This window comes from Diabrotica virgifera, chromosome 7 (assembly GCF_917563875.1).
Source record: "Diabrotica virgifera virgifera chromosome 7, PGI_DIABVI_V3a".
Lineage (NCBI taxonomy): Eukaryota > Metazoa > Arthropoda > Insecta > Coleoptera > Chrysomelidae > Diabrotica > Diabrotica virgifera.
The window spans coordinates 187778455-187802255 of NC_065449.1; the positions used below are offsets into that span (position 1 = coordinate 187778455).

Sequence of the window (23801 nt, forward strand, 5' to 3'; positions counted from 1 at the left end):
ACAATAAATAGTCAATTCAAGTTCTATTCGTTTCCGAAAAATTATAAGCATAAATTTGTACCTACTGTCAGTGAATCTAATAAATAGGAAATGGCTATTGTCGGTGAACGTATTAAGTATTTCATATGGTGTTGGTTATTAGCAGGTATTGAACGAAACGAGTAATAAAATCAAAACAAACAATAAACAATACAAATTACAACACCTGCCATTTACTATGCCTTCGAATAGCTTCTATTGGTAGAGATGAATGGAAATTCTCATAGGTGCAATAAACATAATAATAAGACACACATGTTCAAATCAATTGGTGGTTAAATAGCTCAAAAACTAAACAAAGGAAGCATATAGGTAACAACAAAATATAAGGTAAAAATACTAGGTATGTACTTACAATCGGGACATCATCGACGAAGTCACTATTTTACGTCTTTACGCGGGGGCCGTCTCAATGCTTCTCATCGATGTCGAAGGGAGAACAAAATTCTTGTGTTTCACGTGATTAGTCCTTTTGCCCGCGGTCCAGATGTGCATTCGAAAATATGCAAGCGAGGAACCACGTTCGTCGACAAGGGTAAAAAAAGGGACATGATTTCGAACTATTTACACAACAAATCAATTGTATGGAATTTCCAACATATGGTTATAATGTATAATATTTACATTTAACTATATATACAGTAGGAAAAATGAAAGAATACCCATGAACAAACATATAAAACACGCTGTATTTTCCTGTCGCCGTGTCACACAAAAAATTGGCCAGCGCAAGTACATGTAATAATTATTGTTACATGTACTTGCACTGGACAATTTTCTTTGTGACACGGTGACAGGAAAATACAGCGTGTTTTATATGTTCATTCATGGGTATTCTTTCATTTTTCCTACTGTACCTAATATAATAATATAACAATATATTATTATGTTATAACATGTTTAACACAATATAACTTGAAAAATAAACACAATATTATATTAGTTATAAATTCCAATTAACACAAACAAATTGCGCTAATGTCACTGTCACTAAAATAAATGATAAACGTCAAAATTTTTAGTAAACAAGATATAAACGTAAAAAATATACTGACATTGTTACAGTTAAAATTCCTTTAAAAATTTTTCGAAGTTTTTTTTTTCTCTGATTCTGGCCTTGGTTTAGAACTAGCCTTTAGCCACGTAATTGTATAACTTATCACTAACTCAGGTGTAATGTGTAGTGTGTGTGTTGAGTAAGTGTCTTGTTACTTTGCAAAGTCGACGTCATTGTCTTTGCAAAGAGACGCTAATTGTATCGGAACGTCTGCGGTCCCTCCGGTGAGTACCGATCCCACAAGCACAGAAACTATTTTCATTTATTAATTTATAATAAATGAAAAAATTCCTGACCCTGGTGGGATTCGAACTCACTACCATTCGTAACTTTCGATCCAAAGGTTAGGCGCTCTTACCACTGAGCCACAGAGGGGGTAATTTTTCGAAGTTAATTATTGATATAAATTAAAATAATTATTGTATTAAATAAACAAGTTTAAATAATTTTATTTACAGTTTATATACGATTAATATTAAAAATGGCATGCGCCACTTGAATCTAACTTCAGCCCGTGAGTAATGACCTGTGAGTAACTTCTGCCCGTGAGTAATGAACTATTACTCACGGGTACAGTAATGGGTGCTATTATCTATGAAAAATAGCGAATAATGAGCATGTTATTAAACGGTCGTAGAAAAATTATCTTATAATAAGTAAGAAATATCGTAGTGCTAAAATTTTGATTTTTGTTTTAAATTTGGTTTAAATAAGATTAGATAACTAAAGACCTAACCTAACCTAACGTATTTTGTACTTATATTATATATTATTTCATATCATTTTACAACCCCTTTCATTCGTTATAAGAAAACTCCGATCGAGTCAAATCGAATCGATTTGAAATATAAATGATTGATCATTTATGTTTCAAATATACCCAATAAAGAAGATTGTTACCTTTAAAGTTAAAAATAATCTGACATCTGTGCATCTATAAAATGAACAGTACAAGAAGATAAGGTGTTACTTGGCGCAGACTATTGTTAAAACAGGAAACGTAAAAGCGAAAGGGGATAAAGTTTTTCCTCTACATAACGCTGATGCAGGAGCCGTTTCAGTTATAATATACAGCTTTCGAATTTCATTCTCGTCCGGTTTATTATTAAGCAGCTAGTGCATGTACCTCAAACTATATTATTTTATGTCCTTTATAAGTGGCCATCGGCTATATTTAACCGTATAATCTTAAGTGATCGTAAACGGCAAAACGACCGGCGCGCGGGCGAGAGAAAAGAGAAGAGAGTCGGAAAGTGTGTTTCCGTTCATGAAAACACAAAAGGCTCTTAACGGATTTTACTATCAGAGAGAAAATAATGACTGGCGTCGAGAGGCGACAGCATCAAGTGTTACAGTGTGCATTTATAAGCGAGATATTATACATGTTCGTTTCCCCGGCGACGAAACAAACCTACAGGATTAGATGCAGTGACGTAGAACTAGAACAAGGGGCAATGTATAAATTACACTTTATTCCAAACCCTTTTTTCAGTGCATCATAGTTTGTCGAATTCGCTCTAACGCATTAAGCTCGAAGTGACAGAAAACAACGTACGTCCGTGATGATTATACAGTACAACCTGCCATATCCGGACCTCCCCATATCCGGACGATTTTGCGCCGTCCGGATCTACCGAAATCTACCGAGAAAGGCAGTCCTGCTGTTAGATAACGCACTAAAAGAAGAACTAAAAGATGGCGAAATAATGTATTATAGAATCTATAAAAGGTGTCTATTGACGAAAGTTATTGACGGCGTTGATTACTGGAATGTATGAAGGAGAAAACGTTTCAGAGACTGTAAAAGAAGTAGTGGTCTTAATATTTGAATTTTTTCATATCCGGATCGGTTTGTCGCCACATTGATCCGGATATGGCAGGTTTGACTGTACATAGAACTTCTAAAATTATGAAGGGTATTTCCATATTAAAGCGACTTATACAGTGCACTGGAATAAGTGTTACCCCTCCCTATTAACTTATATATTTTTAACACATAAGCAAAACGCTCGGACAGGTCGATTAAAATAATCATAGTACATATATTACAGCATCAATGTTTCGAACTTTATGCAATCCCTCTTCAGGTGACAGTCATAACTTTGATTTTTTTTAAATAGGAAAGTACATCATGTGACACCTCATTTAAAAGCTTTTGAAATGCTGATTACAAAAATGTATAATAATTTAATACTTTTTAAGAGCTTAGGAGCAAAATTTCCTTTCTAATTATTTTTAAGTGCAATCATTTTTTTCGAATCCTGAGAAGACGAATAAGTATTTTTGAAAAACTTAAACGCAGAATGAAAGATTACAGTATTACCAAGGGTCAAAAGTCCCTGAGAAATTCTATAATGTTTTTTTTTGATTAGTTAAAGGGGTGAAAAAAAGAGAAAATTTAGTGTGATTTTTAATTTCAAATAGCTTATTCTAAATAAACTTTTATATTTATATAAACATAAATTATTCTAAGGAATTTTCGGTCCTTGGTAAGTCTTGTAAGTATTGTAGTCTTACATTCTGCTTTTAAAATTTTCAAAAATACTTATTGGGTGTTTTCTGAGGATTCGAAAAAAATTAATGCATTTAAAAATAATTCGACCAAAATTTTGCGCCTACGCTGTCAAAAAGGATTAAAGTATTATACATTTTTGTAATCAGTATTTCAAAAGCTTCTAAATGAGGTGTCACATAATGTACCTTCCCATTAAAAAAACGAAGTTATGCCTGTCACCTGAAGAGGGATCGCGTAAAGTTCGAAACACTGATGCTATATTATACTATGATTATTTTAAAAATCAGTCTGGCTCAAACACGTAGGGAGCGTTCAAGTATTACGTAACGCGATTTTTGAAGATTTTTGACCCCTCTCCCCCCTACGTAACGTACTGTAATGGGCGTTTAACTATTGCGTAACGCAATTTTTGAAGATTTTTGGCCCCCCCCCCACAACCTGCGTTACGTCCCTTATTCCAGCATACTGTATGTACTTGTAGATGTATAATTGGTTGACAATTACAATATCTATCTACAATTTGTAATTCTAGGTTAGAAATTTTTCAACGACGTAAATATAAATATTTTATGTCATTGGTATATTCGCACATTGTATAGTGAACTAATTGTATTCTATATTTATTTATTTTTTCCTTAAAATATTTTAAATATTAATATTCTGGCAAATATTTATATAAATATTGATATTTATATAAACATAAATATATAAATATTCTGACAACTGTCAGATTTAACTAAAATGCCATGCAGTGATTCGCGACATTCTTAAAATTTTATATGACGTCAAAATTAATGACGCACTGAAAAAAGGGTTTGGGATCAACTGTATATAAATTACCTTTGTTAAGTATATAACGATCAGATGGACACGAGGTCATGAAGGCTGAACCAGAAGGATCAGGACGATATTATCCTTGGATGGAATAAGGAATGACCGAAGATGGAAAGGTCCAATCGTTTACATTGACGAAACAAAGGCCACGTTGCTCAGTCGGAAGAGATGTGGGCATGGTTCTTTGGGTTGGGCTTCTGTTACAATGATAGATGGTAAATGAATAAATAATGGTATGCGAATAGAGCTAATGAAACGACGATAAACAAAAGATAAATAGATAACATTAACTGATGGTTTGACACTTGGACTCTAAGGAAACGGAAATACTTAATACTCAAACGAAAATATAGGGCGCCAGGTATTTTGACCAAAAAATACTCAAAGGAACAATAATTAACGAAACATAACACAACAATAACAAATTAGCAAGAATGCTACGATAAGACATCAATGTACTAATCTTGAGCTGTAAAAAAATTAAATAAAATACGACATCGTAAGTTTCAATGTAACATTTATTAAAATACTCTACGAAATCTCAATATTTACACAATACGTACAGTGTATACGCAGTATAAGATCGCCAACAACAAAATTAAGAAACCAAAAAATACCTAAACCGTTAATCTATAAGACAAAAGTTGGCGACATAATAACAATCACTGCATATAAATTGGTGTATTCACCAACACAGTAATACTAAAAAATGGAATGTAAGTGAACGAATATAACTATTAATTATTAACTCAAAAAAAAAATGAACTGTAGTTACTCGAAAAAATAAAAAATCCATACTCTAAATAAAAACTAGAAATTTTACCGTTCACTTACAACAAAAAAAAAAGAGCTCTTTGTTTATATTTATACCTATCTAACAATACTTAATAACACTCTAATAATACTCAGAAAAATATCTACATAATGTAAATGTTTATAGTTTAAATGATCACCCATTTAAAAATAAAAAGATAATCATCAACTTCATACTAAAAGTATGACCTACTTTTCAGAATGTCACTATCACAAACTGGGCGAAAACTTTTGGTCATTGAACTTATTTCACGAAAGAACACAAAATTGTCCTTGCCCTGGACATAACAAAGGCGTCTCTACTAATTTCTTCAATAAGTAAAAGATGAGTGACTTACTTAAAACATCTGTTAGAGGGTAGGATGGCCCTTTGTAAGCCGGCAAGCTCTCAAGGTGTGGAAGATGGCCATGAAGAAATTCAACTTTACGACACAGTCGAAAGAATAATAGTATTTAACAGTGTTCATAAAATAGCAGCTGGACAACATAATGCATAGGTGGAAGGTGGAAGGTGAAAGGTGGACCCTTTAAAAAAATAGAAAACGCAATTGTACAATTATTGTACATACCAATAAACAATCATTAATACTCTTACCTGCCTAATCGGCGGGGCCCACAATACACGAACAAACTTGATCTCACATAATGACTATATTAACTCAACTCACAAATGATGCAGAATTTTGAGAATTTGTGGTTTTTATGAACCTTTGGCGTCCTTTGTTTGTGGTGGGGTTTTAACCAATCAAAATTATGGGAAACTGTGAGAGATATTCAAGAACAGATTTCCTTACCACTCGTAAAAGGGCTTAGCAAATCTAATACTTAAGATGACTTATGGGATGCAAGGCCCATATCATTCACCAGAAAGCTATTAAAGGCTAACGGTCGACTCTATCGATAGCACATATGTGTTTCTAAGAAAAACAACGCCGATAGGGACTCTAAGATCTAATCAGTTAAGATAAAAGCGTGAAATGAATGGGAACTAGACCAAAATCTACACTGGGAAAACGTAACGTTACACAGCTTCCCCCCACGATTTAAACTGTGGTGCAATACCACTGTTTACAATCGGAGTCTGCAGTAAGCACCATAAACAAAAGACTGACCATCAAGCAGTAGCCTGACACAGTTGGTAATGATCTAGACACACTAAACTAGGTTTTGGTACTTGAGGTGCTTGAACACAAGTGACCAAATCGGAAAAAGCTAATAAGCAATAAAACTCAAACACCAAACTAAAAAGGGTTATCTCTATGATAAACTAAACGCAAATAAAACACAAAAACTAGGAACTATATATACAAGGACTACTCTAATTCTAAACGACTAAGTCAGCAAGCACCTACAGTGTTGCTTAAATCCGTAACATAAAACTAAACATTCAACTCCAAAGTCGACTCAGAGTATGGTTCGTTGACTAACAAGTACAACAACCAATGGCAGATATCTAAACAAATGGCTCTAGCCAAACTAAAAAGGTGGAACATACCAATGTTGAAATTTTGGACGCGAAAATCAAAGTTTCTCCAGCTCAACAAAGGCGAGTGGCCAACAAGGTAACGTAGGCAAACTTCGTTATGGTTGTCCCCTCAACCGGTAACTAGGTAAGCGTCAAGCAATGCTAAGATTTTGACTGCAAGATCAAAGCAAAAAAAGGTGTCGAAATTCCAACAGCTGGTCGAAATTTTATGACAGGGAAAAAAACAGGTTGGTCAAAAGTTCCGTAAAAATCTTCTGGGGTTAACGACGGCGGAAAATTTTCAATCGAGAAACTCCCAGAAAAACAAGGAATGTAATCAGGACAAGATATGTCTGAATACATTATAAAATATTATTATAAATAACTTTCATAATATCTACTCAACTAAGATAAAGTCAACTCCATTGGAATTAACTCAAAACCAAACGCAAAATTAGCACAAGCAAACTCAACACAAAAATATTTGTCATAGTGCGTCCACTAACAACAAACAAACTCGAGCTCTAACAAACTCGACTATACGCATAGGTGCCTTGGAGTCTCTCATCCAGGACTTTATGAGCTACACTCAAAAATTGCCACGAAATCTTTCATTCGGGACTTTAATAATAACAGACGCACTAGTTATTGCTAGTGGTTTGCTTATTTGATTTCACTTTGCCGGTCTAGGACAAAGCATTTCGCAATCAAACGTTCTTAAAATAAGTATAATGTTCACAGAACACTAACTCAAAAAAATATTTACTGCTATCCCGATAACATGAACCGGAAGAGCCTAAACAAATTCAAACAGCAAACAGAATACAAAAGCAAATAAACACGAGTAACATATAAAATTACCAAAGCACAATTACTATCTCACGTAACGAATAAATTCGAACTCAAACAAAAGGAATAGAGAAGTTAGTAAAACATGCCAAGGAGTTCTCAACAAAGAAATATAGAAGGAAATGAACAAAGGAAAGTTCAGATAATTGTCGAAATCTACCTTTAATTAGGACCGGAAGTAATTACGCATACTAGACGCCTTTTTATTATAGTATATATGATAATATACTATTATAAAGGTAATTTAGATCGTTAGGTTAAATCACAGGTAGCTCACAGGTAGGGAAGTGTCACAATTTAGTAGGGACTGAGGTCCTAAATAGATATGACAATTAATCGGAATACTATTTTACGAAAGCCACAAGGATAAAATTTATTCTGCAAATACATCTGGGCCTAGTACGTGCCTGTATTTAACAAAAAAATTTCACCCTTTATTAGCCGACACAAAATTGCCAAAACATTATCCTAATTCACCCAAACTATCGACAGAACTAACAATAATTACTCGAATTCTTTTACTCGAAACAAAAAATATTTGCACTATCTGCTGCCTAAACATAGAAAATTTATATTCACGAGTCAAACTATAAAATAGTGTGATATAAATAAACAAAAACAATAAGATGTCATGTTTTACATCTTATTAATATCTAAAAGTAGGATCGGAACCCTTTAAAAATAGCTAAAACTAAAACGCGTCATTTTTGTATTCACAAAAACTATGTGTCATACAAAAAGAATTACAGACAATAATTTGCATCTTCTAAAATAGAGGTCAACGCACTTTAAAATGGTTATACCTACATAAGACCATAATAGGTACCGCAAATCATATGTCTGTTCCTTCAGGAGGCAGACCCGAGAGTATTTGGGTCCGTAACCCCGCAAGTTGAAACAACACAAACAGAGATAGAAACGGCAAAAAATGCTATTTTCCACGCCTCGGTTTAAATTTTCAAATATCAACCCTGAACACATGCTGTATCCGGGGTAGAAAAATGATTTTAAGTGTCAACCACCGTTAGTGGGTTAGTTGAAAAAAGATTAAGATTACGTAACGGTAAACAAAGACTCTACACTGAAAAAAAGAATATTTTTTGATAAATATGTAGTTTTGTACAGAACAAATCTTAGAATGCTGATATTGGAGTGGTAAAACATAATTTCTCAAACATATTTCACAACAGCATGCGCCGAGGTCTTTCACTCGCGACTAATAGCTAATTGTAAAAAACAATTCCTGGAATGGACAGCTTAACTTCTTTCATTTAAGACTTAAATCACAAACCTAAAACAATAGCATGACGGAAAGCTGCAGGACTCTTTCATTCTCCAGACTAACACCACGCCATGACTAGAACTCTCTATAACCACTCAAAACATTCTGGTACCGAAAAACATACGATATCAACCAAATAGGATATCATCAAAAATACATAACCACATTAAAATCCGAAAATATAAGGCAGAGAAATCATTACAACAATACTATTCTACAACGTCAGAAAAGATTGGTCATAAAACCGGACAGAACAATATCGTTGAACGACGAAGAAGCATGTACCCGAAAATTTAGAAGACAACGCAATCATAATAGTGATAATTGCTACTTCTGAAAACAGTTACAAAGCATTTCATAACTCAAAAACGGTACCTAAATGCAATAAAATAAACGCAATACAGTACAAAAAAATAAATATACCGCAACACAATACATATACAAAAATATAAAAAGTAAAATGCACAATAAAACGATATAAAGCAAACTACAATAAATCACAAAAGTTGCAAAGTACGGCACAAAATAAACGTAAAAATCAAAAAGTTAAACAATTACAACTTCTTTGTGATTTGCTACAAAAAATACACAGCTCAAGATCTAGATACCTTTACCTTAATTAGATACATAACAAAAGACGTATCCATTTGGCATAAGGGAAAGTAATAAAAATGCTCAAATTTACTCAAGTAAAATATATCTAAAGAAAAAAGATCGATACTATACTATATACTTCAAAAAATGATACTCTAGAATTCGAAAAGGCAGAAATGAAAGTGTAAGGTACTACACTGACATTTAAATACAATAAGCGGAAATAAACTAACTAAAATGTGTCAAACTATTATTATCTATTAGCAAATAATAACACGAAAATATATTGTCAATAAAAATAGCTGCAAATTAGCCAAACTTGAACAAAAAAAGAAAATCAGGTCTAATAGGAACATGATAAAAAAGAAAATCATGCTTCACGCATAGACAAGAAAATATATATAGCCCGTGAAAAGGCAATTGACAAAGCTCTACGAAATTATGTATAAGGCAACCATAGGTAACAGAAGAAGTCCCACGTAATTTGTATAAGGCCCCACGTTGGGCGCCAATTTGTATAACGATCAGATGGACACGAGGTCATGAAGGCTGAACCAGAAGGATCAGGACGATATTATCCTTGGATGGAATAAGGAATGACCGAAGATGGAAAGGTCCAATCGTTTACATTGACGAAACAAAGGCCACGTTGCTCAGTCGGAAGAGATGTGGGCATGGTTCTTTGGGTTGGGCTTCTGTTACAATGATAGATGGTAAATGAATAAATAATGGTATGCGAATAGAGCTAATGAAACGACGATAAACAAAAGATAAATAGATAACATTAACTGATGGTTTGACACTTGGACTCTAAGGAAACGGAAATACTTAATACTCAAACGAAAATATAGGGCGCCAGGTATTTTGACCAAAAAATACTCAAAGGAACAATAATTAACGAAACATAACACAACAATAACAAATTAGCAAGAATGCTACGATAAGACATCAATGTACTAATCTTGAGCTGTAAAAAAATTAAATAAAATACGACATCGTAAGTTTCAATGTAACATTTATTAAAATACTCTACGAAATCTCAATATTTACACAATACGTACAGTGTATACGCAGTATAAGATCGCCAACAACAAAATTAAGAAACCAAAAAATACCTAAACCGTTAATCTATAAGACAAAAGTTGGCGACATAATAACAATCACTGCATATAAATTGGTGTATTCACCAACACAGTAATACTAAAAAAATGGAATGTAAGTGAACGAATATAACTATTAATTATTAACTCAAAAAAAAAATGAACTGTAGTTACTCGAAAAAATAAAAAATCCATACTCTAAATAAAAACTAGAAATTTTACCGTTCACTTACAACAAAAAAAAAAGAGCTCTTTGTTTATATTTATACCTATCTAACAATACTTAATAACACTCTAATAATACTCAGAAAAATATCTACATAATGTAAATGTTTATAGTTTAAATGATCACCCATTTAAAAATAAAAAGATAATCATCAACTTCATACTAAAAGTATGACCTACTTTTCAGAATGTCACTATCACAAACTGGGCGAAAACTTTTGGTCATTGAACTTATTTCACGAAAGAACACAAAATTGTCCTTGCCCTGGACATAACAAAGGCGTCTCTACTAATTTCTTCAATAAGTAAAAGATGAGTGACTTACTTAAAACATCTGTTAGAGGGTAGGATGGCCCTTTGTAAGCCGGCAAGCTCTCAAGGTGTGGAAGATGGCCATGAAGAAATTCAACTTTACGACACAGTCGAAAGAATAATAGTATTTAACAGTGTTCATAAAATAGCAGCTGGACAACATAATGCATAGGTGGAAGGTGGAAGGTGAAAGGTGGACCCTTTAAAAAAATAGAAAACGCAATTGTACAATTATTGTACATACCAATAAACAATCATTAATACTCTTACCTGCCTAATCGGCGGGGCCCACAATACACGAACAAACTTGATCTCACATAATGACTATATTAACTCAACTCACAAATGATGCAGAATTTTGAGAATTTGTGGTTTTTATGAACCTTTGGCGTCCTTTGTTTGTGGTGGGGTTTTAACCAATCAAAATTATGGGAAACTGTGAGAGATATTCAAGAACAGATTTCCTTACCACTCGTAAAAGGGCTTAGCAAATCTAATACTTAAGATGACTTATGGGATGCAAGGCCCATATCATTCACCAGAAAGCTATTAAAGGCTAACGGTCGACTCTATCGATAGCACATATGTGTTTCTAAGAAAAACAACGCCGATAGGGACTCTAAAGAGGAAAACTGACAGAGCTTGTTGCGACATTATGAGTGAAATAAAAAAATGTAACAGAAAAAGATAAAAACTGAAGACGCGATTCAACCCAACGTGAAAAAGATTAAACCCAAGAAGGGATGGAGAAATTTCTGTCAAAATTTGGTATTTATGACCCTTAAAATAACACCAATTGCTAAAATTTATTAGCCTGTGGATAGTGTGGATGTCTCGTCAGCCGAGGGTACGATCAGTGGCGTGGTAATTTTATGGTCAAACTACGTTTTTTTCTAATTTTTATCATTGTGAGAATTAAAAAAACCAACTAATATTTTTATCTCCACCACTGAGAGCGGTCAACTTTTTGGTTGCCTGTATTCTTTGGGACATATTCGGGACATTTTATCACAAAGTAAATATTACTAATTTTACCGTCTTTTAGGGTATCTGCGTTCTCTTTCTTTTCCACTATTATATATATTATATCTCTCTTTGCCGACGTTTAAATTAGGACCCACTTGAAGCTCGCTTCAACACGCGCCTCGACCTCGTCGTGAGAATTCTCCATAAGATCTAATCAGTTAAGATAAAAGCGTGAAATGAATGGGAACTAGACCAAAATCTACACTGGGAAAACGTAACGTTACAAGTACGTTCCTGAAAAACGTGATAGATTCAACTAGAACAAACCGGGAAACTATCAAAAATATTGGTAATTTTAACCCAAGCATAAAAAGAAAAAAAGGATGTATATAGATTTGTCACACTACCAAGTAGTATTTGTGTATCCAAAAACAAAACATTAGAAGATACGAAGAAACGAATAATAGACTATGCGGCAAAATAAAGAGTACTGAAATGAAGATTGAAATGTTTATGATTATTTATATATTTAGTATACTATAGTGTGGCCAACTAGCCCGAAAAATCCGGGACATGGCCCGAATTACGAAGTCATGTCCCGGCGTCCCGGACAAGACTTTTGGGCCACCCCCAGGGTAAAAGCGCAAGTTGGCACCATGTCACCTTTGTTCCTTGAGATATCCTATAACCACTCTCCAATTTTCATGCAAATCGATGGAGGTTGCACGAAATCGGAGGTAATAGCTCATATCCACCTTCAGTGACTCCACTATTAGGCTTTCTTAACATTTTGCTTTTTGACTTATTTGCTTATGTTGGATAATAAAAAAGTTAGGTACTTTAACAATTAGCAACCTTCTTCATCCATACAGGGTGTTTCTAAATAACTGTGACAAACTTTAAGGGGTAATTCTGCATGAAAAAATAATAACCGTTTGCTCTATAAACATATGTCCGCAAATGCTTCGCTTCCGAGATACGGGATGTTGAATTTTTTCTTATAAACTGACGATTTATTTATTGCTCTAAAATCGGTTGAGATATGCAAATTAGATTTGGTAGGTTTTAAGAGGTAGTTATTGCGCATTTTTTGGCATACAACTAAGAATTTTATATTTGCCATTGGCGTGCATACGGGTAATATGACCAGGTAATATGACCCGTATTCACGCCAATGGTGAATATAACTTTCTTAATTATATGTCAAAAAATGCGCAATAACCACCTTTTAAAACCTACCAAATTTTATTTGCATATTTCAATCGGTTTTAGACCAATAAATAAATCGTCAGTTTGTAAGAAAAAATTCAACATCGCGTATCTCAGAAACAAAGCATTTGGGGACATATGTTTATAAAGCAAACGGTCATTATTTTTTCATCCAGAATTACCCCTTAAAGTTTGTCACACTTATTTAGAAACACGTTGTATTGATGAAGAACATGGCTAGTTGTTAAAGTACCTAACTTTTTTATTATCCAACGTAAGCGAATGAATCAAAAAGCATAATGTTAAGAGAGCCTAAGGCTACAGTTGAGTTTTAATTTCAATATTTTATATACGCTAGAATATTCCACAGGGTGTTCCAAACTTTGACGAAAAACACACTATCATTGTTACACCCGGTATACAATGACATCTGTTTAGCAACAATATTATTACATCGATATTCTTGAAGAGTAAAGCTATAATATATTTAAAAAATCACTAAAATCGGACAACAGGTTTAGGAAACATGAGACATCAAAAATGTCCCATTTTTAGGGTGTCCCGATTTAATTTTTGATGCTTAGTGTAATATTACTAATCATAAAATTATTAAGTGTGTAAAATTCTATTTATTTTTTGTTCAAATAAAAGCTACCATTAAATAAATTATTCTAGACTCTGGGTTAAAAGCACATTTCATTGTAGAAAGGAAAATTCTCGAAATTAAAGTGGATTTTATCGTTGCAAGTTCTGTTGCGAGTCCATAAAATTATAACAATTAAAAGCACTTTTCAGTACAAGCTCCTTATGAGGGCATTGCCCTTTTGAGAACATACATAAAAGGTAACTCCTGCTGGTGCAAGGTGCAAGGTTAAAACACTTCCAGCATTATCGTGGTTGTTGTACTTATAGTAAGTTGATATTACGCCATAAGGAATGAAATAAAAAAAGCTAGGGTCTATTTGAATAAACTAGAAACTGGCTGCATTCTACATTATATATCTTATTATCATAACTTATCTTTAGAATTTTTACAGTAAAGAAACTGGTCGGAAGTCAATGTAAAAAAACGGACGTGAAAACTTCAATGTATTTTTTTATTAACCGCAACACTCATGAAAAATTATTAGCTAAAGAAAAGTCAGTGAAAAATAATTAACAACATATTTTTGTGCAATCTAGATGAATCTAGCATATTTCAGCAACGAATTGAAACAATGAAAACGTACAAAACTACAAAATAAATCGGATTTTATCATTACAGTGAGATATAAGTATTTAGTATTGCAGTACTTCATCGTCTGCTGCCAGTACGACTTGGTCGTCCGCAAAATGTAGAGTATACAATGTTGTATCGTCGTCAAGTTGTCTCCAGTGTTTTAGTGCTTCATTTAAATAAAGCTTGAATAGTATGGGAGAGAGGCAGCATACTTGTATTAACTCTTTTGCTACTGGAAATTCCTATGATAGTGTTGTTTAGTTTGATTTTTGATGTTGCTTCCTTGTACCTATACTTGACTGACTGCAGCGATTATCGTGCTATTTAACGAAGATCGTTCAAAAGACTGCCACAGCCACAGCTTTCTCACCGAAATCGTGTCATACGATTCGTATTCTTTCTCAATTATTTTTTTAAGATATTACCAAACAGCTTTCTAAAGTTACTGGTGACCGAGATAACCTGTAGTTTCCGCAAATATCTTTTGGACATTTGTTGTGAATTGGAGTAATCGATGCTTCTTTCCAACTCTTCGGGATTTCTTCCCTATTTAAGTATCTTGTGAATAGGATATTCATAAGCCGAAGTAGGACATGTAGTACGTGCGATATATTATTTGACGCTCCTTAGCAAGACGAGAACAAATATATACTTCCGATTTCATGCCTGTCTGCCTGTCCGTCTGTCTCTCCTAGAATATAACTCCTCCGTTATCAAAACATAGAATGACATGAAGGGTTGAATGAGAGGTTATAACCCAAGGATGGTATTAAAGGTGAGAAATTTGACCTCGGACTTCCGGTTTTAGAGTTGCAACCGGAAGTACTGTTTTAAAGTTACCGAAAAAGTACAAGCCATATATTATTCGATGCGGCTTAGCAAGATGAAAACAAATATATACTTCTGGTTTCATGCCTGTCTGTTCGCCCGTTTGTCTCTCAGCGAATATAACTCACACGTTATTAGAACTGATCGAATGACAAATGAGGCGTCGAGTGGGAGCTTGTAACTCAAGGATGGTATTAAAGGTGAGATATTTAACCTCAAGCATCGGTTCCAGAGTTGCAACCGGAAGCACTGTTTTAAAGTCGCCGAATTAGTTCAAGCGATATATTGCTCCTAGTTTTGGTGAAAACCTAGGACTCACGAAATCCAATTGTTTGTTATAGTATGATTTCAGTGTTTTATAATTACTTATACTTACAAAAAAAATTATTTTTGATGCTCTGAAAAAAATATTAAATCCATTAATCAATATACAGTACATACATTATTTATATGCATTGATTTTGTACTTACTTAATTAACTATTTATATTTTTGCTTGCAGAGAGGTAGTGACGAATTATTATCACAATCTACAGTATCAGTCATGGCTCCCTCAGCACCACACTCCGATAACAACAACCAAGAAAACGCTAAAAAAGTAAGTATTCAGCATTTTAATGAATATTTAAGGATAGTTAACCAGCATTTGACGTATATTATGCTAAAAATATCGATAGTATTGAAATATTATACCTCGTTTTTAAACTAGGAGGAGTAATTCACATTTACAGCTTCGCCATGCTTATCTGTAATTGGTCCAACCGCAGACAAGTTTACTCCACTGAATGAGATCGGCACAGTTAAACTTCTAGCTGAGCCACAGAATAACTAACCATACAGAAGCGAAACTCAGGCCGAAAACGGTAACATAAATTTCATGCACATGCGTGAGAGGCGGCCCACATAGTGGACGCGGTTTCCGCTTACGGCCAAACCGCGCGGTTCTCGCACGCGGGTATGGTAACACAGTGAAGACGGGTAAAAGCGAGAGAGATCGTTCAAATTTGTCATACTACTTGTAGCAAAATGTCGTCTTCCAATGACGATATAATTGCTTTAGATTCTGTTTTGACTAAACTGAAAAGAAAGAGAGTTGGTGTACATCCTATTAATCGAGAAAGATTAATTTATGGAGAATATCATCATCTAGTTCAAAAATTAAAAGAAGATAATGAACGATTCTTCCAGTATATGAGAATGACTCAAGAGACTTTTAATTATAATTTGGAGAAAGTGGAGTATCGTTTAACTAAAAACTGGTGTAATTTACATAAATACATATTATTTACATATTCATTGTAAAATCACTGAACTCGCGCGACAAAAAGGGGGAATAAACTAAATTCGCATTTGAGTAAACATTAAAACCGCGCGGAAAAAACTAGATTCTCATTCTAGTAAAAGCGGTCAGGCGGGTTAAAGCGGTTGGCCCGCGCGAACCTGCTTTGACTATGTTCATGTACATTTAAAGACTTGCATTCATTTTGAAACCGCCTTCACTGTATTCGCCGACTTACGTAAGTGGTGCAACCTCACTTTTGCGACTGACAGTGACAGTTGTTTATCGTTAAATTTTATATTTATATATATATATATATATATATATATATATATATATATATATATATATATATATATATGTTTCATATTTAATTAATAACTATTTGTCAAAAATAGTTAGTTAAAAATAGTAAAAAAAAACATCATTTGGAATGGTCTATCTATTCCATAGAGCATCAAGTTCTATTCTATAAGTGGTGCACAAGATCAAATATTTCGGTCCCAACAAAATCAATGGAAACGGTAGTCAGATTCGCTTCTGTGTCGTTAGTTATTCTGTGGCTGAGCCTGGAATCGTTGCTGTAGCTGTGTAGGCAGTGAAACACCAAATTTACAATGATACGAATTTATTTAAACTGACACTATGACCCGGGGCAAATACAAAGTCTAAATTTGACAGTGACAAGATCTAACTGCTAATAATAATTCATGATAATGATGCATTCTTTATTATGTACCATAGTTTTATAGATAGTGATTTTGGGACAAATTAGACACGCGACTGTTATTGTTTTTATCAAAGAACAAAAGGATTTAGTTTTACTAGTCAGCGCTTATATGCAATGTTCAAATATATTGTTTATGAACACCTAATTTTTTGGGTCGCACCTGTTGTACACAATAACAAATGAAGTTAATTTGATGCACTGGGTGTTAACTGAAAATTAATTTAAACAAAACAAAAGTCATGCACTCCGAAGAAACCGTGACAATAATAAACCACAAAGTTATAGAAAAAGTTGAAGAATACAATAAATAATACTAAATAGGGAAATTCAAACGGAAGAAATAAAAAGAAGAAGAAAGTTAGCTTGGGCAGCATTCGGCAAACTGAACTATATACTCAGAAATCAGCAAATTCAACTATGTACATCATAGATCTAAAGTTTTTGATGCATGCATTATTCCGATATTAACATATGAGGCACAAACATGGACAATCACAAAAAAGAATATGAATATACTCAAAGTCACTCAACACGCGATGGAAAGAGCAATGCTCGGCATATCACTTAAGGACAGGAAAACAAACACATGGATAAGACAGAAAACCAAAGTCACCGATGTGGTACAAAAATCATTAAAATTAAAATGGGAATACGCTGGACATGTAGCTAGGAACGATCTAAACAAATGGCACAGAACAATTCTAACCTGGAGACCATACGAACACAAAAGACCCAGAGGCAGACCTCCTAGAAGATGGACTGAAACGAACTGCCGGGAAAAATTGGCTACAAGTAGCGTACAACAAAAAACAATGGAAAGGAAGACTTGAAGAGGCTTATGTTCAGATGTGGACGTGAATAGCTAAACGAAGAAAAAGAAGAAGAAGGGTGTTAATTATATTGTTTAATTACGGAAATATCAATAATGAATGAGTTTAAATATCCACTAAATTATGAAATTTTGACACTATTGGCATTTTTAACAGTTGTTGTTTTTAGAACTCTTTAGCGACGTATTAGTATAATATAATATTTATAGATTACCGTAGAAAGCCGACGTGATCAACAACAAAAAGAAGATGAATCTGTTGTTTTTATCCCAACAGATATTGTATTTTAAAAAGCTGACAAGAGTTTATCTCCCATCATTCTCCAATCCTTCCATTGTTATCTATGTAATACGAAAACTTGGCTTCTATTGTTTATTGTGTATTTTATTTCAACACAAGATCAGAGGAGCGATTTTATCTTTAACAGTTCATCCAGTTTGGAGCGAAATACAGTTTTCTCAACTTTCATGCCAGTTTTGTTATATATTAAATGGAATATGAAAAGTTTGTACGTCGGGAGCATTGTTAGTTTTAAATTTGTTCCCTTCGCTTTTGATTTGATGTTGCGAAAACAATGAATAGTCGCTGTGGGGGGTTAAGGGAACAAGAATGGCTGCAAGACAATGGCCAATGGTCGGTTGGCACGACAGTCTTCCCGAGACAATGAGTAGAGATAATTAACAGACTGGCGAAAATGAGTATTTGATAGATAATAAAAGTTTCGTCAACAGCGCATTATTTTTCCATTGTTGGTTTACACGATGATGTTGAAAGGAATATGAGAAACCAAACATTATTGTGTTTTCCGTACAACAATTGCACATATTCAATGACAAAACCATGTTTTTATTAAACTAGCAACTCAAATCCAATAGGAAATACAAACAAATATACAGTGCACAGGAATTAGTGTTACCCCCCTTATTTACTGATTTATTTTTAGCACGTAAGCAAAACACTCGGACAGGTCGATTTAAAAAAAAACATAGTATATTATAGCATCAATGTTTCGAACTTTACGTTATCCATCTTCAGGTGACAACTTTAATTTTTTTTAAATAGGAAAGTACATCATGTGACACCTCATTTAAAAGCTTTTGAAATACTGATAACAAAAGTGTATAACAATTTAATCCTTTTCAAGAGTGTAGGCGCAAAATTTCGGTCGAATTATTTTTAAAAGTATTCATTTTTTTTAATCCTAAGAAAAGTAATAAGTATTTTTGAAAAATTTAAAAGCAGAATGGAATATTACAGTATTATCGAGGGTCGAAGGTCCCTGAGAACTTCTGTAATGATTATTTTAATAAGTCACAGGGGGGAAAAAAGAAAATTTAGTCTGAAAATTTTTGTTTATTCTAAAGGACTTTCAGCCCTCTATAATAATGTAATCTTTCATTCTGAGTTTAAATTTTTCAAAAATACTTATTAGTGTTCTCAGGATTCGAAAAAAATGAATGCGTTTAAAAAGAATTCGACCGAAATTTTGCGCCTACGCTCTCAAAAAGGATTAATGTGTTATACATTTTTGTAATCAGAATTTCAAAAACTTTTAAATGAGGTGTCACATGATGTACTTTCCCATAAAAAAAATAAAGTTGTGCCTGTCACCTGAAGAGGGGTCGTGTAAAGTTCGAAACATTGATGCTATAATATTCTATGATTGTTTTAAAAATCGACCTGTCCGAGCGTTTTGGTGATGTGCTAAAAATAAATAAGTTAATAAGGGGGGGGGGGGGGGGAGTAAAACTTATTCCAGCGCACTGTATATGATTGCCATGAAAGTCAACATTTTTCAATTTAATTCTACGTGTAAAATGCTTTTTTTAAGTGCGCTAGTGTGAATACTGCCGAATGTAATACTATTTATAAGTTTTGTGTATTTGTATGAATAAAGGCAAAAACAGTTAAATAGTCACAGAACATCTTTATTGTATTTTTCCCATTTTTCTTAGTTTTTTCCCTAACTTCTTGTATCATAATTATCGCACGACTTACATTTCCCAATTTGTTTTAAACTAGACTTGTTCTATTGCTTTTCTTTTATTTCGATTATATTAATCATTTATGCACTCCATATAAAGGTTATGTGCGTCTTGCTCGAGGCAATTTACAACCAGGAATCAACTTCTGTTTTACTGATTATTTCATTCATAGTAGACGGAGAGGCAGCGCTGAAAAATCTCTTTGAATTTACTAAAGCTAAATTTTTCACAGTTGATTACTGTGATTGTGTAGAGAAACATACTGCGGTCGCTCAAGCGAAACGTAGAACAGGGGTTACTGAAAGGGTATCAAAGTTGCTTTCCTACGAAGGTAATTAAATATATTTACTAAGGCTGAAAATCAGTACACACATTCTAAATTAAATATAAATAAAAGTTATTATAGTCGGTCAGCTGTATGACGGGACAGAGCCGGTCGGTCGGCCCTAATAGTCTATTGAGGAAATGAAGCATTTTGGCTCGCAATTTTTTCTTCCGGCACGGATTTTCTTGAAATTTTCACAGAAGATAGGGAATAGTCCAAGGATAATTTTCTATTTTTGTGAAATTTGAGACAGTAATTGCTTTTATGTCATTTAAATTTTTGAAAAAAAAGTTCATCATGGATCATTTTCCTGTTGTAAGCAGTTGAGCAGTATTTGCTCTCGTTCATTTCTTTCGCCATATCCATACTTGCACATTTCTACTTCTGAATCATCTTGTTTAAAGCTCATTTTCGCATTAGAGTCGTCATTATTATTGTATAATATTCTGGTGTAGTATTTAATGCTGTTTCTAGGTCCTCATACAATTTCTTTATATGAGTGGCTACTCGTTGGAGCCTAAAGAATGTCTGGATTATCTTATTCCTGGTTGCACCGACAAATCTTAAGCTCCAGCTTAGCCCAGCTCAACTTATACTGTATGTATTTGATTTGGATGTAGAGAAAGCAATGAGTGGAGGTAAGAATGCTGTGTGTTTGGACGTGGTTCCCCGGTGATGGGAGGCTGGGGAAATCCATGAGAGAATGGCTGGAAGACAATGGCCAATGGTCGGTTGGCACGACAGTCTTCCCGAGACAATGAATAGAGATAATTATAATTTGATAGATAATAAAAGTTTCGTCAACAGCGTATTATTTTTCCATTGTTAGTTTACACGATGATGTTGAAAGGAATATGAGAAACCAAACATTCTGTTTTCCGTACAACAATTGCACATATTCAATGATAAAACCATGTCACAGTATAAAGAGGGAACCTCTATATACTGTGACCATGTTTTTATTAAACTAGCAGCTCAAATCCAATAGTAGGAAATACAGACGAATAGATAAATATGATTGCCATGGAAGTCAACATTTATCAATTTGGTTCTACGTATAAAAGACATTTTTTTTTTCAAAAATGCGCTAGTGTTTATACTGCTGAATGTAATAATATTTACGAGTTTTGTGTATTTGTATGATTAAACGCAAAAACAGTTAAATAGTCACAGAACATCTCTTATTTTCATTTTCCCATTTTTCTTAGTTTTTTGCTCTAACTTTTTGTATAGTAATTTTCCAATTTTTTTTATTATAAGACTTCTGCTTCGTTTTTTATCAATTTTTTACAATCCATGTAAAGGCTATGTGCGTCTTCCTCAACTGGAATCAACTTCTGTTTTACTGATAATTTTACAGATTGACGACAATATTCGAGAGTTATCAAGTAACTCTATGAGAATACGGTAACGTTATAAATAACATGTAAAGTATACAGTAAAATAGCGTTACCGTATTCTCCTAGGGTTACTTGATAACTCTCTATTGAAGACAATATTGCCGTTTAGAAATCATATGTATTATGTTAAGTGGGCATTCTTAGTAGTTTTAAATTTGTGAAAAAAAAAAGAGTTCATCATGGATAAATTTTCCTGATGTAAGCAGTTTGCTCTCGTTTATTTCTTTCGCCATATCCATGCTTGCCCATTTCTACTTCTGCATCGTCCTGTTTAAAGCCCGTTTTCGCATTAAAGTCGTTCATAATTTATTGTATAATATGCTGATGTAGTATTTAATGCTGTTTCTAGGTCCTCATAAACTTTCTTCATCTGAGTGGCTAGTCGTTGGATTACCTTAATGGTAGGGGAGCAAAGTATGCTAAATGTGCAATCACTCGAGCGCTTTGGGGACCTATTCGGTTGTGACGAGTTGGTCCTAAAACCAAAAAAAGTTAAGTAAAATTTTCCATTTTAGTGGGTGCTTGACATTTTTTAATTCAATTTTCCATTTTCAACAATCGTTCTTTCCGATTATAACGCCATCTATCCATAATTCGAAAAAATGTTTCTAATAATAGTACATTGTTTACCGGGTAGGAAAAGCTTAACATTCCTGGACGACTGTGAAGATTGCTAAGTCGAGGCGCAAGCCGAGACTTAGCAACACAGAGTCCAGGAATGTGGCTTTTCCTACGAGGTAAACATACTATTTTTCCGCAAATCGTTTAAAATTCGACAGATATTGATTGATTTAAAAAAAACGCGATAATTTTATTCCCAAATAAATGGTGCTTTGAAATTCCTAATAAAATTACTTGGGTTACTGTGGAAACGTATTGAGGTTGAATTGTCAAACGCTTATAAATTTAATTGCTGGTGTTCTCGAAAGTAAAATGATAAGTGATGATGAAATTTCCATTCCTGGGACTCCTCCAGAGCTGGTTGAGGCAGTGAATACTGCTTCATTAGAATTATTGCCAAAGAAATCAAGAGAAAAGTACGAAAATGCATACAGACGTTTTATGGATTATCGCATGAGTAAAAATACGAGTTCTTTCTCAGAAAATGTTGTAATGGCATACTTCCTAGTATATACCTAATGCATACATAAGCAATGTGTTTTCTATCATTTATGTAGAACACTAACAACTGTACGGAAATATCATTTCCTTACAGTAAGGAAATGACATTTCCTTACAGTAGGAAGTCCTGACTTTTTCTTCAAGAAATTTTGACAGGAATGTCAAAATTTCCTGGCGATTTGCGGAAAAAGTCAATTATTTTTACGTAAGGAATCCAAATCTGCAATAAAAAATGAGGGCTCCTATTTAAGAATTTAAAGTAACCCCCCACCCTACCTCCGTGGGGGGTCGTGTTTGGTGCCATTGGATAGATTTAAAAAAAAATATTGAATAACTGTATTTTACAGTTTTTCGATCTGATGTTCATTTCGCGAAATATCGCGGGATTCGTATTTAAAATATTAAAAATACCCCCACCCCCTCTCCGTGGGAAGTCGTGTTTGGTATCATTCGATAGATTTTTAAAAAATATTGAGCATATATTTTTTAGTTTTTCGATCTGTCATTCATTTCGCGAAATATTCGCTTTTTTCTTGTGAAAGTTTGGGACTCACCCATTTCCTTACGCCCGGCTCAAATCGTCAGATTTTTGAAATATACACTCTTTTGCATGTACCGGGTGTCCCAATAAGAATGGCGCTCGGCCATATCTCAGAAACCGTTTATAGTACAGCTTTGGGAAAAAAAAATTTATAACAAAATTTGACTCGAGAAAAGCCTGGAAATTATTTTCATAATTGTAAGTCCACCGCTAGAGGGCGTAATTAAATATCAAAAATTAAAAAATCGAAATTTTACAAAATTTGCCTAATGAAAGGACACTG

General features: G+C 33.7%; 1 protein-coding gene across 2 annotated transcripts in view; it reads left to right on the plus strand.

Moving 5' to 3' along the window:
• LOC114326010 (polypyrimidine tract-binding protein 2) overlaps positions 1 to 23801 on the plus strand; it is a 496863-nt gene that overhangs the window by 214996 nt on the left and 258066 nt on the right. For both annotated transcript variants that reach the window (XM_028274194.2, XM_028274193.2), the window contains exon 2: positions 15809 to 15904. In XM_028274194.2, the coding sequence (XP_028129995.1) occupies positions 15809 to 15904 (96 nt within the window). The remainder of the gene's footprint in view (positions 1 to 15808; positions 15905 to 23801) is intronic.